This window comes from Neoarius graeffei, chromosome 14 (genome assembly GCF_027579695.1).
Source record: "Neoarius graeffei isolate fNeoGra1 chromosome 14, fNeoGra1.pri, whole genome shotgun sequence".
Lineage (NCBI taxonomy): Eukaryota > Metazoa > Chordata > Actinopteri > Siluriformes > Ariidae > Neoarius > Neoarius graeffei.
The window spans coordinates 14,292,603-14,307,489 of record NC_083582.1 but is presented as its reverse complement, the minus strand read 5'-3'; the positions used below and the strand labels follow the sequence as shown (position 1 = coordinate 14,307,489).

At 45.1% G+C, this 14,887-nt stretch overlaps 1 protein-coding gene across 5 annotated transcripts in view; it reads left to right on the top strand.

Moving 5' to 3' along the window:
- samd14 (sterile alpha motif domain containing 14) overlaps positions 1-14,887 on the top strand; it is a 40,762-nt gene that overhangs the window by 13,349 nt on the left and 12,526 nt on the right. For all 5 annotated transcript variants that reach the window (XM_060938755.1, XM_060938754.1, XM_060938752.1 and 2 more), the window contains one exon: positions 10,303-10,356. In XM_060938755.1, coding sequence (XP_060794738.1) covers positions 10,314-10,356 — 43 coding nt within the window. In that variant the 5' untranslated portion in view covers positions 10,303-10,313. The remainder of the gene's footprint in view (positions 1-10,302; positions 10,357-14,887) is intronic.

Sequence of the window (14,887 nt, the reverse complement as noted above, 5' to 3'; positions counted from 1 at the left end):
CTGAGTCCTGCGGAGTCCCGGTACGATGTGGGGGATCGAGAACTGTTAGCGGTCAAACTGGCCCTTGAGGAGTGGAGGCACTGGCTGGAGGGAGCGCAACATCCATTCCTGGTTTGGACTGACCACAAGAACCTGGAGTACCTCCAGCAAGCCAAGAGACTGAACCCTCGACAGGCTAGGTGGGCCCTGTTTTTCAGTCGGTTTGACTTCACCCTCTCGTACCGTCCCGGCTCCAAGAACACCAAACCTGACGCACTGTCCAGGCTGTTCTCTGCCACTAACAGGGAGAATGAAGTCGGGCCTATTATCCCGGTGTCCCAGATTGTGGCCCCTGTCCACTGGGGTATTGAGGAGACTGTTCGACGAGCCCAACGCCAGGACCCCGGTCCTGGGACGGGGCCACCGGGCCTCTTGTACGTCCCACATCAAGCCCGGGCCAAGGTTCTCCAGTGGGGTCACTCTTCCCCTCTCACCGCCCACCCGGGAGCTCGGAGGACCCTGGACTTCCTGAAAAGATGCTTCTGGTGGCCTAACATGGAGCAGGAAGTAAGGTCATTTGTCCTGTCCTGTGAGGTTTGCACCAGAACCAAGAACCCACGACAGCATCCCCAGGGTCTCCTGCATCCTCTGACCATTCCCCGGCGTCCCTGGTCCCACGTGGCAGTCGACTTCATCACGGGTCTCCCTGAGTCACAAGGTAACATGGTCATTTTGGTCATTGTTGACAGATTTTCCAAGGCCTGCCGCTTCATACCTCTGTGCAAACTCCCCTCTGCTCTTGAAACAGCGAAACTTATATTTAATCATGTCTTCCGAGTCTTTGGTCTTCCACAGGACATCGTCTCAGACCGAGGGCCCCAGTTCTCCTCCCGAGTGTGGCACGGGTTCTGCAAGGTCATCGGAGCCACTGCCAGCCTCTCCTCTGGGTTTCACCCACAGTCCAATGGTCAGACGGAGAGGCTCAACCAGGACCTGGAAACCACCCTGCGAGGCCTGGCTATGGATAACCCGACATCGTGGAGCACCTGGCTGCCATGGGCAGAGTATGCCCACAACACCCTGCAGTCATCGGCCACCAAGCTGTCGCCATTCCAGTGCCAATTCGGGTTCCAGCCACCTCTGTTCCCGGACCAGGAGGAGGATGCGGGGGTGCCCTCGGTCAACCAATATGTGAGACGGTGTCGCAAGACCTGGAGCAAGGTCAGGAAGACCCTCATACAGACCTCCAGAACCAACCAGACTCAGGCCAACCGCCACAGAAGACCTGCACACACTTTCCGCCCTGGGCAGCGGGTTTGGCTGTCCACTAAGGACCTTCCGCTGCGGGTGGAGAACCGCAAGCTTGCTCCTCGCTACATTGGCCCCTTCAAGGTGGTGCGCAGGGTGAACCCTGTCTCCTACCGGCTCCAGTTGCCCCGGACTCTGAGGATCAACCCCACTTTCCATGTTTCCCTGTTGCGGCCTGTACTGACGTCTACGTATGCCCCTGCCCCTAGGAACCCCCCACCCCCCCGCATCTTCCAGGGGCAGACTGTGTTCACTGTGCATCGCCTGCTTGACTCCCGCCGGGTCCGCGGCGGGTTGCAATATCTGGTGGACTGGGAGGGCTATGGTCCTGAGGAGCGCTGCTGGGTTCCTGCTCGGGATGTCCTAGATAAAGAACTGTGTCGGGACTTCCATTCGGCCCATCCGGATCGCCCTGGGAACGTCAGGAGACGCTCCTAAAGGGGGGGGGGTCCTGTTAGGACTTGGACTGTTTTGGCCTCTAGAGGCCGCTGTTATTTCCTTTTCGTGTCTTGTTTATTTTGGCCTCTAGAGGCCGCCACTGTTCCTGTGTTTTGTGTTTTTGTTAATTGCCTGTTAGTCCTAATTATCTTCACCTGTGTCCTTAATTAGTTTGTGTATTTATACCCCTGAGTTCAGTCTTCTTGTCACGGAGTCTTTGTGCTGTTATGTTTATCTCCAGTTTCCTTTGTACTGTGTTTTGTGGATCTTCTGAGCTTTTGCATTTTTGCCTTTTTCTTTTTGAATTATACTCTTTGTTTTTGTTTTTTTTGTTTTGCCCTGGATTGTATATAGTGTACATAGTATAAATAAACCTTTTGTTACTTTTTCTACTTCCGCCTCACGCCTCTGCATTTGAGTCATTCCCCTGGTGGCCTAGTGGGGGTTTGCTGGATCATCACACCAACGAACCAGGTTCGAATCCCAGCAAAACCCTAACAGAGAGAGAGAGTGCATCCTGATTGGTCTGTCTTGTTAAGTAGACCAAACAGTGCTCAGTGTGGGCTGGCTTTACATCTTCTCTCCTGGACTGAGAGAGAAAGAGCACATTCTGATTGGTCTGTCTTGTTAAGTAGACCAACCAATGTTCTGTTTGGGTGAGCTTTACGTCTTCTCTCTCCGAGCGAGAATCCATCAGTTCAGTGTATCCAGGAGCATCATGGCAGAGTGCCCCAAAAAAACAAAATACAAAACACACTTCACCTCAGATTACATGAATGTGTCCCCTTGCCTAATAGGGGTAAAATAATGCCAGTGTTGCGCGCTGTACTGTTTATAACAGTGCCTTTAGCATTGCCCATGGCGGGTTCAACGATTGTAAAAGATATGTTGAGGTGAGTTTAACAGTGTCATGTGTTCATGTGCAGATTATTTATACTCACTGGCTCGTTGCTAAAGCTACATGATAAAGTCAAACTCCTTCAACACTTGTTTAAAGGAATGGAAAATGTAACATACATACATGCATGGGTTGGTAGCTTGTAATACTGAGAGCCTGTAAGAAAAGTTTCAGGCATGTTTGACCATTTATGAGAAAGTTGTGAGCATTTTTGTATCACTGCTCTAATGCCACCAGTAGGCTGCCATGCAGCCTGTTGGAAGGGTGATGCGTGACGTCACCTGGGTGCAAGGCTGAGTGTCGCTCTTCAGTACTGAAGGGGCAAAGCGTTAAGCGGTAATCAACTTCCTCAGACAAGATGGCGGAAAGTGACTTGGAAGGCTGACACATCACTGCCATCAGTTCAGTTTTAGAAGAAAGAAGAAGAAGAAACCTTTATTTGTCACATTCACACTTCAAGCACAGTGAGATTCATCCTCTGCATTTAACCCATCTGAAGCGGTGAACACATGCACACACACCCAGAGCAGTGGGCAGCCAAACTACAGCACTCGGGGACCAGTCAGGGGTTAAGTATCTTGCTCAAGGGCACTTCAGCCCAAGGCTGCTCCACATTAACCTAAGTGCATGTCTTTGAACTGTGGGGGAAACTGGAGCACTCGGAGGAAACCCACGCTGACATGGGGAGAACAAGCAAACTCCACACAGAAAGGCCCCCACTGGCCACTGGGCTCAAACCCAGAACCTTCTTGCTGTGAGGCAACATTGCTAACCACTACACCACTGTGCCATCCACGGCACGGTCTTAAACGAATATACAAAGCGTCCAATACTCTGGAAAGAAATCAAAATTGCTCCTTCAAAAAGGCCATGTGATGTTGTTCATGCTGAGCGATAATAGAGCATCGAGCGATCAGTTTGCGCATTTGGTCTTCCTAAACGTGAATAGATCTGAACAGACAGACTGACAAATTTACTTTTACTAGATAAAAACAATATAAATACCTCTTTAATAATGCCCTCCCTTTCTCGTTTTTGTATCCTTGACGCAGTACTTGCACATTCTTTTGGAGCCTTGCCCTTGCTATGTTCAAATTCTGTTGGCACAACATCTTCCTTCAATCGTCTCTTCTGGCCTTCCACCACATCAACATACTTGACGTACAAATCATCCTTAAAACAGGTATCCAGAAAGTGTGCTGAACACAAGCGGGAATTCGTTGTAGGAACGAAGCCCACCCTTTTCATGTTGATTCGTCATTTCTTTAGCAAGTCTGTTTTTTTTCAACTGAAAGCCATAGAACGTGCGGCCATGCTGCTGACCTGATCCAGTCCTGCATGTGCACCCGACTGCTGCACAACTAGGCATTTTGTTCTCTCTCAGTCGTCGAACAGCCTTCTTGAAAAATTTCCCTGCTTAGTAAGGTCTGTTTGAGACTAACAGTGTCATTTAGTGCAGGAAGATGGTGAAAGAAAAGGTTGATGTAATGGCCTGCAACCCTAATGCTTCAAGTCTTACTCGCCATGCGGAGCTTCCATGTGCTGTGCCCAAGTGACGTCAGAGCATTGCCGCAAACGATCGAGGGGGATTTTTCTGATTGGTTAAAATACTTTCAATGGCAGCATTTATGAAATTGTCGATGATGGGAGAATTCTGCATAGAAACTGACATTTGGAGATGGCTATCTTAGTTGTATGAGCTCCTTATTTTTAATTATTTGCATGAATCATTAGTTTATATCATAATCTAGCTTCATAACTGTATTTTAACCATGTGCTTTCTTTTCCTTTAAAGATGCAATAGAATATAAAATCTGAGTTAAATAATAGTAATAAGTAGTTTACATAAATAGTCCACATATTTTGTCACATTTTCTACATATAGGCCGATCTAATTTGGTTTACAGATGAGAGAAAATTACTCAACAAAGTATTACATATAGCGACCAAAGACAATATAGTAATGATACATTATACTTTTATATCTATTAGGGCCGGGCAGCACGGTGGTGTGGTGGTTAGCGCTGTCACCTCACAGCAAGAAGGTTCGGGTTCGAGCCCCGTGGCCGGCGAGGGCCTTTCTATGCGGAGTTTGCATGTTCTCCCCGTGTCCACGTGGGTTTCCTCCGGGTGCTCTGGTTTCCCCCACAGTCCAAAGACATGCAGGTTCGGTTAACTGGTGACTCTAAACTGACCGTGAGTGTGAATGGTTGTCTGTGTCTATGTGTCAGCCCTGTGATGACCTGGCGACTTGTCCAGGGTGTACCCTGCCTTTCGCCCGTAGTCAGCTGGGATAGGCTCCAGCTTGCCTGCGACCCTGTAGAACACGATAAAGCGGCTAGAGATAATGAGATGAGATCTATTAGGGCCCACATCTTTTAGGGATTTTTGAAAATCACCATTTTTATAGCAATTATTCCAGAGTTACATCAATAATGTTCTAACAAAACTAGTTCAATCCCCTCAGTGATCCGGCCATGTTATTGTTTACGAAATTCCGGGGAAGCCAAGTACAGCAGGTGTGTGTGTAAAAATAACCACGTCGCAATATCTAATTGTAGATTATTAGACTCTGAAGTCACCGAAATTGGAGAAATTGTGATCAAATACCTCAATAAAATAAATATCTGTGGTGAATCGTCATTCCATTTGGACTTTTTATTGTATTTTTCTTTTGTATGATTCACATTAACACATTATTGTAAATTATTTGGGAGCATTTTATGACAGTGACAAACTCATGGTTTGTTTTCATTCACAATGTGATTCTGCCCCCCTTATCATGTCCAACTTGTTTTCTTTCGGTTTCATTTCTTTAAATTAATTTGTACTTCAAGTTTTATTGGATTAATCAAGATATAACTTTATTTCTTCCATAAGCTTTGAATTTGGGTGAGTCTAACTCTTAAAACTATAGATCAGGTAATGGGTTTTAACAACTATAGATCAGGTAATGGGTTTTAACAACACACACACACACACACACACACACACACACACACACACACACACACACCATAATGGGGCATTGGATAGTTTTTTGTTTATTGTTACAGTTAAAGTTTGAGATTACTGAAATATTATAAATCATTAAAGCATAATGATTATCATAATTATACCTGCTTTTTGATAAACTTTGTTAACCACTGTCAGTAAGTGCAGGTTGATTGGAGAGGAGACCGATGTATGTGCAGGAAGAGTGTCTTTATTATAAAAGAAACAAACAGGCATATAGTCCAAAACGGTAGGCTGAATCAATAATGATAAACAGGCAAAAGGGTTGAATGAGGCACAAACAGACTAAACTGGGCAGGTCTAGATCGGAAACTAAAAGACAGAAATGAGAACCAATAACCAGGAAGACAATGCACTAACAACGGCTTGGTAATGGTGATGAACAACACAATATTTCGCACCGTGTAGGTGTGTACAGCATCCTTTTATGTGCGTGCTGATTGTGCTTAATCCAGGGCAGGTGCTTGTCATTAGAAGCGCACGCTGTTTAGAGTGTGCGTGACAGTCCGTTGCGCAGGTGTGACAACCACTTTTATTGAACTAGTAAATACATTGTAATAAAAAGGTTATTGTCAGGACAAGTGAAAAATCTTGCTGCTTGTCTGACTGGACAAGTGGATTAAAAAGTTAATGTCAAGCCCTGCAATACCATAAATTGAACAATGCAGAGTACTTTTCGCACCTAAATATCTCCGATTCCCCTCTGAAAATGAGTAATAACTATAGAAATAGGAAGATATTATAATATATAGGTCTAGACTATCCTGAAACTCAACCCAGAAGTGAAAATAAAGGGTTTCGCTGCATGCACTGACTGCCATTCACAACCATACATAAAACCATATTCTCAGCGCTGATCACTAGATGGCGTTGTTGCGTGATTTTACCTCAATTCTGTTCCTGGCATCCTGGAATGGGAAAATGAAGAGGCGTGCTATGAAGTGTGATCTCATCTAATTATCTGTAGCCGATTTATCCTGTTCTACAGGGTCGCAGGCAAGCTGGAGCCTATCCCAGCTGACTACGGGCGAAAGGTGGGGTACACCCTGGACAAGTCGCCAGGTCATCCACATAGACACAGGCAACCATTCACACTCACATTCATGCCTACGGTCAATTTAGAGTCACCAGTTAACCTAACCTGCATGTCTTTGGACTGTAGGGGAAACCGGAGCACCCGGAGGAAACCCACGCGGACACGGGGAGAACATGCAAACTCCGCACAGAAAGGCCCTCGCCGGCCACGTGGCTCGAACCCAGACCTTCTTACTGTGAGGCGACAGCGCTAACCACTACACCACCGTGCCGCCTGCTATGAAGTGTTTTTATTTCAAATCTAATTTTGCCCTTTAAATTTTACCCCTTGCATATTTGGCAAAATAAGAAACAGCAAATTTTATAATGTTGAATTGTGCCTAAATCAGCCCTAGATGCCACCAGAATACACCAGTTCAAGTTTCTCATCTCATCTCATTATCTCTAGCCGCTTTATCCTGTTCTACAGGGTCGCAGGCAAGCTGGAGCCTATCCCAGCTGACTACGGGCGAAAGGCGGGGTACACCCTGGACAAGTCGCCAGGTCATCACAGGGCTGACACATAGACACAGACAACCATTCACACTCACATTCACACCTACGGTCAATTTAGAGTCACCAGTTAACCTAACCTGCATGTCTTTGGACTGTGGGGGAAAACGGAGCACCCGGAGGAAACCCACGTGGACACGGGGAGAACATGCAAACTCCGCACAGAAAGGCCCTCGCCGGCCACGGGGCTCGAACCCGGACCTTCTTGCTGTGAGGCGACAGCGCTAACCACTACACCACCGTGCCGCCCCAAAATGAAATGTTTCAACATTAAAAAACCCCCACTATAAACAGTAATCAGTAAGCTATAATAAATGAAACAAAGTCAATATTTGTTGTGTGACGACCCTTTGCTTTAAAAAAAATAGTAGTCTCAGGTACAATGAGTGCAGTTTTATGCGGAAATGAGCTGTAGGTTTTACTGAGCATGTTGCAAAACCAGCCACAGTTCTTCTGGACTCTTTGACTGTCACACTTGCTTCTTAATTTTGCACCAAAACCCCAGTAGCCTTCATCATGTTTTCTTTTTTATTCTGAAAAGTGGCCTCTTATGTAATATGCCGCTCAGATACATTTTTTTTCTGTAACATTTAATTTTGTGCTGGAAAATGAACGTTTGTAACTCTAAAATTATTTTTGTACTGACTCGATTTGTAGAAGTCATAAAATAGAAATCTATAAAAAGTTTGTGTGAAAAAAATAATAGGGGGCCTAAGACTTTTGCAGAGTACTGTATCACTGTAAAAAATAGAATTACGCTTTGTTCAAGTAATTCCGTATTCACAATTGAATGGACAAGAAAATATGAATAATTATTAACGAACAGAAAAATCCACATCAAACTGATAGGGTGCACCTCAATGATGTGTAAATATACAATAGTGAATAATCTGAATTGAAAATACATAATTGCCACAGGTGTTTATTCAGCGCATGCTCTTAATGACCAAGACACGGGGTTTCCTCTCCCAAATGCAAGGGCTGGGCAATGTGGTTCTCTCTCCGGTTGAAGTTCATGTTGACATGTTGAACCTTATGGCATTTAGGTTGTGCAGGCCCATGTTCTGAAGCAGCCAGTGTGTATTTAGGCTGTGCAGGGTCATGTTCTAAGTCAATCTGCATCTTAACAGTTATGGCCCTTTTCCACTACCCTTTTTCAGCTCACTTCAGCTCGCTTCAGCTCACTTCAGCCCGACACGGCTCGCGTTTCGACTACCAAAAACCAGCACGACTCAGCTCGCTTCAGCCCTGCTTAGCCCCTAAAACTCGCACCGTTTTGGAGTGGGGCTGAAGCGAGCCAAAGCGAGCCGAGTGAGGTTGGGGGCGTGAGCAGACACTCCCCTGTGCACTGATTGGTGAGGAGGAGTGTCCTCACATGCCCACACACGCCCCGCGAGCGCGCTGGGATCTGTAAACACCGTAAACCCGGAAGGAGAAGAATTACGAATTACGAGAATTTCTGAAGCCTTATGCGCCTCGCCTCATCTATACGCTCTTGCCAGTATCTGTTGGCGTTGTCGGTGACAACAAGCCACAGCACCAAGACCAGCAACACTAACGACTCCATGTCCTCCATGTTTATTGTTTACTATTCGGGTTGTGAGACTACCGCTTAAAAGCTCACTGATGTCACTGTTTGCGCTGCTTAACGACATCACGTGACGTCCACCCACTTTCGCTAACTCCACCCAATGTGTCCACCCACTTCCAGCCAGCACGGTTCAGCGCGGTTGTAGTCGAAATGCAACTCCAACAGCCCCGCTCAGCCCAACTCAGCACGGCACGGCTCAGCCCGACTCAGCCGCGTTTGTAGTGAAAAAGCGGCATTAGAAGGGCCATGTCCCCCCCTTAAACATGAATGTTTTGACATGGATGTAGCTTGTGTTTCAGAGCAGCTAGATTAGAATGACAAGACGCCCCAATTACAAGTGCACTTATTATTGCACTGTAGCTTGGCCTGTGAAACCAAGTTCAAGTACTGAAGGGCCATGTTTTGATTAAAGAAATGAAACCCCATGTAGCCTATTCATGCTTAAAAAGACAGAAAATAGATTGAACTCAGGGGGCATGCGCTGTAATTATACAAATACTTGATTTTGTTCAAAAGTGCTTATTGAAATAAAGTTTTTAAAAAAGTGTGAAGTTTATTGTACATTATTGAAGTTTTGTAATTGTGTAGAACAATGAAAAAAAGGCATGTATAGTCTCATCTCATCTCATCTCATTATCTCTAGCCGCTTTATCCTTCTACAGGGTCGCAGGCAAGCTGGAGCCTATCCCAGCTGACTACGGGCGAAAGGCGGGGTACACCCTGGACAAGTCGCCAGGTCATCACAGGGCTGACACATAGACACAGACAACCATTCACACTCACATTCACACCTACGGTCAATTTAGAGTCACCAGTTAACCTAACCTGCATGTCTTTGGACTGTGGGGGAAACCGGAGCACCCGGAGGAAACCCACGCGGACACGGGGAGAACATGCAAACTCCACACAGAAAGGCCCTCGCCGGCCCCAGGGCTCGAACCCAGGACCTTCTTGCTGTGAGGCGACAGCGCTAACCACTACACCACCGTGCCGCCCCGGCATGTATAGTTTAATGATAAATTGTGATAACCTCAATTGCCTTTTTGTACTACTGTGAATGCCACTGTTCAGCAAAAAGAGAAATCTATGTTGGCAGAATGAGGAATTGAAAATTGACTTAATTAAGAATTCTTAATAAAGATAACAGTGTTATCATAGTTTGGATTATCATGGGCACATCGTTGGCAAAACATAAAATTCTTAATGCAGATGGTTGCCTTGAAATTTCAAGTATTCTCAACTATTCTTTTTTTACAGTGTATAAACACAAATGTACAAAAATGGAGAATTTGTTTTAAAATGTCAGGTGTAATCCACAATATGATTATGATCGTTAATAATAATTAAATATAACTTTTGAAAATAAATAAATAAATACAGTAAGTTAAAATAATACGACCTGATGTAGAAATAAATCAATACATTGAATGTAAACTGGATTATACTTGTGTAAAATGCCTTTTGATTTTTTTTTTTTGGTCTACAGATAACATCACCATGTCCTCCACCCCGCTGGCTGAGACGGAAGAAGATGTGTTTGGTGAGTGACCTCTTCACTCTCTTCCCTTCCCCCTCCTCCATTAGTGCACCATCCCAGCCTTTAATTTACACACACTCACTACGTTTCAGCCCGAGAGTAGATCAGCCGACCCAGAGCACTGATACGACCATGAAACAGGATCCCATACACGTGTTCTGTTTTTCCTGCACTGCTCCACTTGAACCTTCTTCACTGTTTAAATCGATGCTGTCGATCTTCCGCTTGTCGTCCGTAGCTGTGGCTAATTTCCTTAATTGAGTTTGTGAATGGACTTTGTAGATTTCAGAATCTATGTCAGCTTTTATTTGTGAGTTGAGCATTAAAGGTTTGTAAAGATTGCTCACGGCTTTATTGTTATCATCATTTTTCTTCATCTCTGCTACATTACTCAGACCTCTTAGGCTTTTCGTCTGCATTGAGTTTGACAGCAAGCAGTTTCTACATATTGATTTCACTGTCTGGGTTTGGTGTTATCCTGAGTGGTAGCTTCCTTTTAGCATGAACACACGTGTAACAAAGTATTTGTGCTGTATATACTTTTTTTCCTTTTTGCCTTTTTAGGGAAAAGTTACCTGTGTACAACTGAAAATTCATTCTTTATTCCACTGACATTTTCATTCAAACCTCGCTTGAGATCATCATAGATCATGAGTCAAATACACTCACTGGCCACTTTAATAGGAACTTGCTGTTGATTCTAAGATTGGCTTGTTACCTCCGCCAAGGAGGCTATGTTTTCGGTAGCGTTTGTTTGTTGGTTTGTCTGTTAGCAACATTACGGAAAAAGTAATGAACGGATTGCTCTGAAATTTTTTCCAGAGGTGTGACTGGGCACAAGTAACAATCCATTAAATTTTGGCGGTGATCCGGATCACCTTCTGGATCCCCGATTTTTTAAAAGGATTCATTTTTTTCCCCATTGAAATGAATGGGCGCGCGACGCAAAAAACAGATTTTTCCTTCTGTAGGCCAAACCGTAAGGCAGGGGTCATCAAACTACGGCCCACGGGCCGACTCCGGCCCGCCACCTCCCTTTGACCGGCCCCCCAGCCCCTCTGCCACCCACCACTTGAACCGGCCCTATGAGGCAATCCCCAAAAGTGGTCATGGCCTATTTTTTTAAATTGCTTTTTGGCAAATAATAACATGTCTGCATCTTGTATTTTGTTGATTTTATCAATTAAAATTAATATTTAGTTATAAAATGAACTATTCATATTTTCCGAATTTTCATCATATGCTTGCGATCAAGCAGTGACAGGCAGCGCACGTGCAGAAAACTGTCAGTGTTCAGGACAGCAAAATGGCTAGCGGTCAGCGAAAAGCTGACAGAGAGTGCAGAGTTTTTAAAGAACAGTGGACCACCGATTATTTTTTCATTCAGTGTAAGGACCGTGCAGTTTGTCTTGTATGTAAAGAAAGTGTGTTGGTTTTCAAAGAATATAATCTGCGTCGTCACTACGAAACCCGCCACAAAGAGTATGCTAGTTTGCGAGGGCAAACAAGAGAAGACAGGATTCGGAGGATGAAATGCGGACTGGCTGCACAACAGAATGTATTCCTTCGCCAAACCCATATGGCTGCTGTCCGAGCTAGCTATAAGGTAGCTCACCTACTAGCTACCCATGGAAAGCCGTTTACTGATGGGGACTTTGTTAAAGTATGCATGCTTGCTGTGGCCGAGGAGGTGTGTCCCGACAAGAAGTACAAATCAACAAGTACAAATCCAGCTCACCTACATATACTACTGATTTTGATTCCCATTATTCTGTATTATGCTTTAGTTTTGACCTGTAAATGGCCTACTGCTCATTTCATTTTCACCTTGACCTTAAAAAATTTTCAGACCTGAACATGCTCAAATGGATAGGCATAAGAGCTGGTTAGTTGATCTCATCTCATTATCTCTAGCCGCTTTATCCTTCTACAGGGTTGCAGGCAAGCTGGAGCCTATCCCAGCTGACTACGGGCGAAAGGCGGGGTACACCCTGGACAAGTCGGCAGGTCATCACAGGGCTGACACATAGACACAGACAACCATTCACACCTACGGTCAATTTAGAGTCACCAGTTAACCTAACCTGCATGTCTTTGGACTGTGGGGGAAACCGGAGCACCTGGAGGAAACCCACACGGACACGGGGAGAACATGTAAACTCTGCACAGAAAGGCCCTTGCCGGCCACGGGGCTCGAACCCGGACCTTCTTGCTGTGAGGCGACAGCGCTAACCACTACACCACCGTGCCGCCCACGGCTAGTTGATCTATTGCTCATATTATTATAATTTCACTGTTTTTTAAAATGTATTTATTTTATAGGCCTATTTATTTGACCTTTATTAAATGCTGCACACAATTATTATTAATATTATTAATAATATCAACAGGCCTACCTACAATTTATAATTTTCCACTCACCTTTGCCAGTGTCAATCACCTCAAATAGGCAGATGTTTCTTACCTTGACAGCTTTGATGTTATTTTTATTCAAAAATAAATAAATGGAATATCTGTGGTATTTCAAATTAAAACAAAGTGTGAAGACTCGATTACTACTTTTGCAAACCACTAGTAAAGATGTGCCAGGAATCAAGTGTTGATATAGTAGTGTGGATATAGTAGTGTGGATATAGTAGTGGGGATGGCTGTGCCAGGCTAGTAATCTCTACTACACAATGAGGCCTGCTGGTGGTCATATTTGTCTGGGTCATACAATTCTATGTTATATAGCTGACCCGACCCCGGCCCCCCATCACAGTCAGGAACGACAATGTGGTCCCCAGAGAAAAAAGTTTGGTGACCCCTGGTGTAAAGTCATGAAACTTGGTACACTGATAGAGGAGTGGACCCTGATTGATTTCATCAAGTTTCATGTTGGTACGTCTCACGCTTTAGCGCCACCAACTGATCACAGTCTTACATGTGTTCATGCACGTAACTTTTGATCCGTAGCTATGTCCAATTTTCATAAGTCTGGTGTCGTTGGAATCCTTGGAGCTAGACGATTCCAACGCACCCTATGACGTCATTCTCCGCCTCATTAGATTTTCTGCCATTTTGAATTTTGTCCAAAGTGAAGGTAGAGTGACCCTGGCCGCAAGTTTTGTCCGATCATCACGAAACTTGGCAAACATAATCTCCAGTCCATGCCTAATGAATGATATTCGTTTCGCTCTTATACGTCAAAGCGTTCGCCCGTGGCAGCCAATCAAAATCAATGGCGAAGCCACCAAACAGGAAGTGAGCTCATATCACGGAAACGCTTTGACATATCAAGACCATATTTAGTGGCATGGGCGGCACGGTGGTGTAGTGGTTAGTGCTGTCGCCTCACAGCAAGAAGGTCCTGGGTTCGAGCCCCGGGGGCCTTTCTGTGTGGAGTTTGCATGTTCTCCCCGTGTCCGTGTGGGTTTCCTCCGGGTGCTCCGGTTTCCCCCACAGTCCAAAGACATGCAGGTTAGGTTAACTGGTGACTCTAAATTGGCCGTAGGTGTGAATGTGAGTGTGAATGGTTGTCTGTGTCTATGTGTCAGCCCTGTGATGACCTGGCGACTTGTCCAGGGTGTACCCTGCCTTTCGCCCGTAGTCAGCTGGGATAGGCTCCAGCTTGCCTGTGACCCTGTAGAAGGATAAAGCGGCTAGAGATAATGAGATGAGATGAGATTTAGTGGCATGACTTTGGACACCATCCAAACTACCCTCATCAAATATGGTGCCATTAGGCCACTAGGGGGGCGTCACAATTAGCAAAAACGTATTTTTGCTCATATCTCAGAAACGCTTTGATGCATCAAGACCATATTTCTTGAGATGAATTTCGGCACCACTTCATGTACCCTCATCAAATTTGGTGTCATTTGGCCACTAGGGGGCGCCATAATGAGCACAAACGTGTTTTGGGTCATATCTCTTTACGGATTTAGAATTACATCTAAATTTTCATGTTAGTGATGCTCTTGGATGTCCGTGTAAAGAACCTAGCCAGCCTGTCATCTCCGTATGAGAATCCGCCTTGTGTCTTGGCCAAACTTTTGCGTGTTGACACAAAACTTGTCGTGTGGGCGTGCGGTCGCCTCTCTTGCCGGGTCGCCATGGCGGCGCACCTGAGCAAGCACACTTTCGCATTTTCTCTGGAAATGCATTCTAGTTATTATTACCTCCGCCAAGGAGCTTATGTTTTCGGTAGCGTTGGTTTGTTTGTTTGTTTGTTGGTTTGTCTGTTAGCAACATTACGGAAAAAGTAATGAATGGATTGCTCTGAAATTTTTTCCAGAGGTGTGACTGGGCACAAGTAACAATCCATTAAATTTTACCAGTGATCCGGATCACCTTCTGGATCCCGGATTTTTTTAAAGGATTCTTGCTGGAGGTCTGCACTCTCCGAGTGCTTTTCTAGTCTTGTCTTGTCTTCTGTTGTTGCATGCTGAGATGCTTTTCTGCTCACCACGGTTGTAAAGAGTGATTTATATGAGTTATTATATCCTTCCTGGCCAAAAAGCTTGACCCAATTTGCATTTTCCTCTGACCTCTC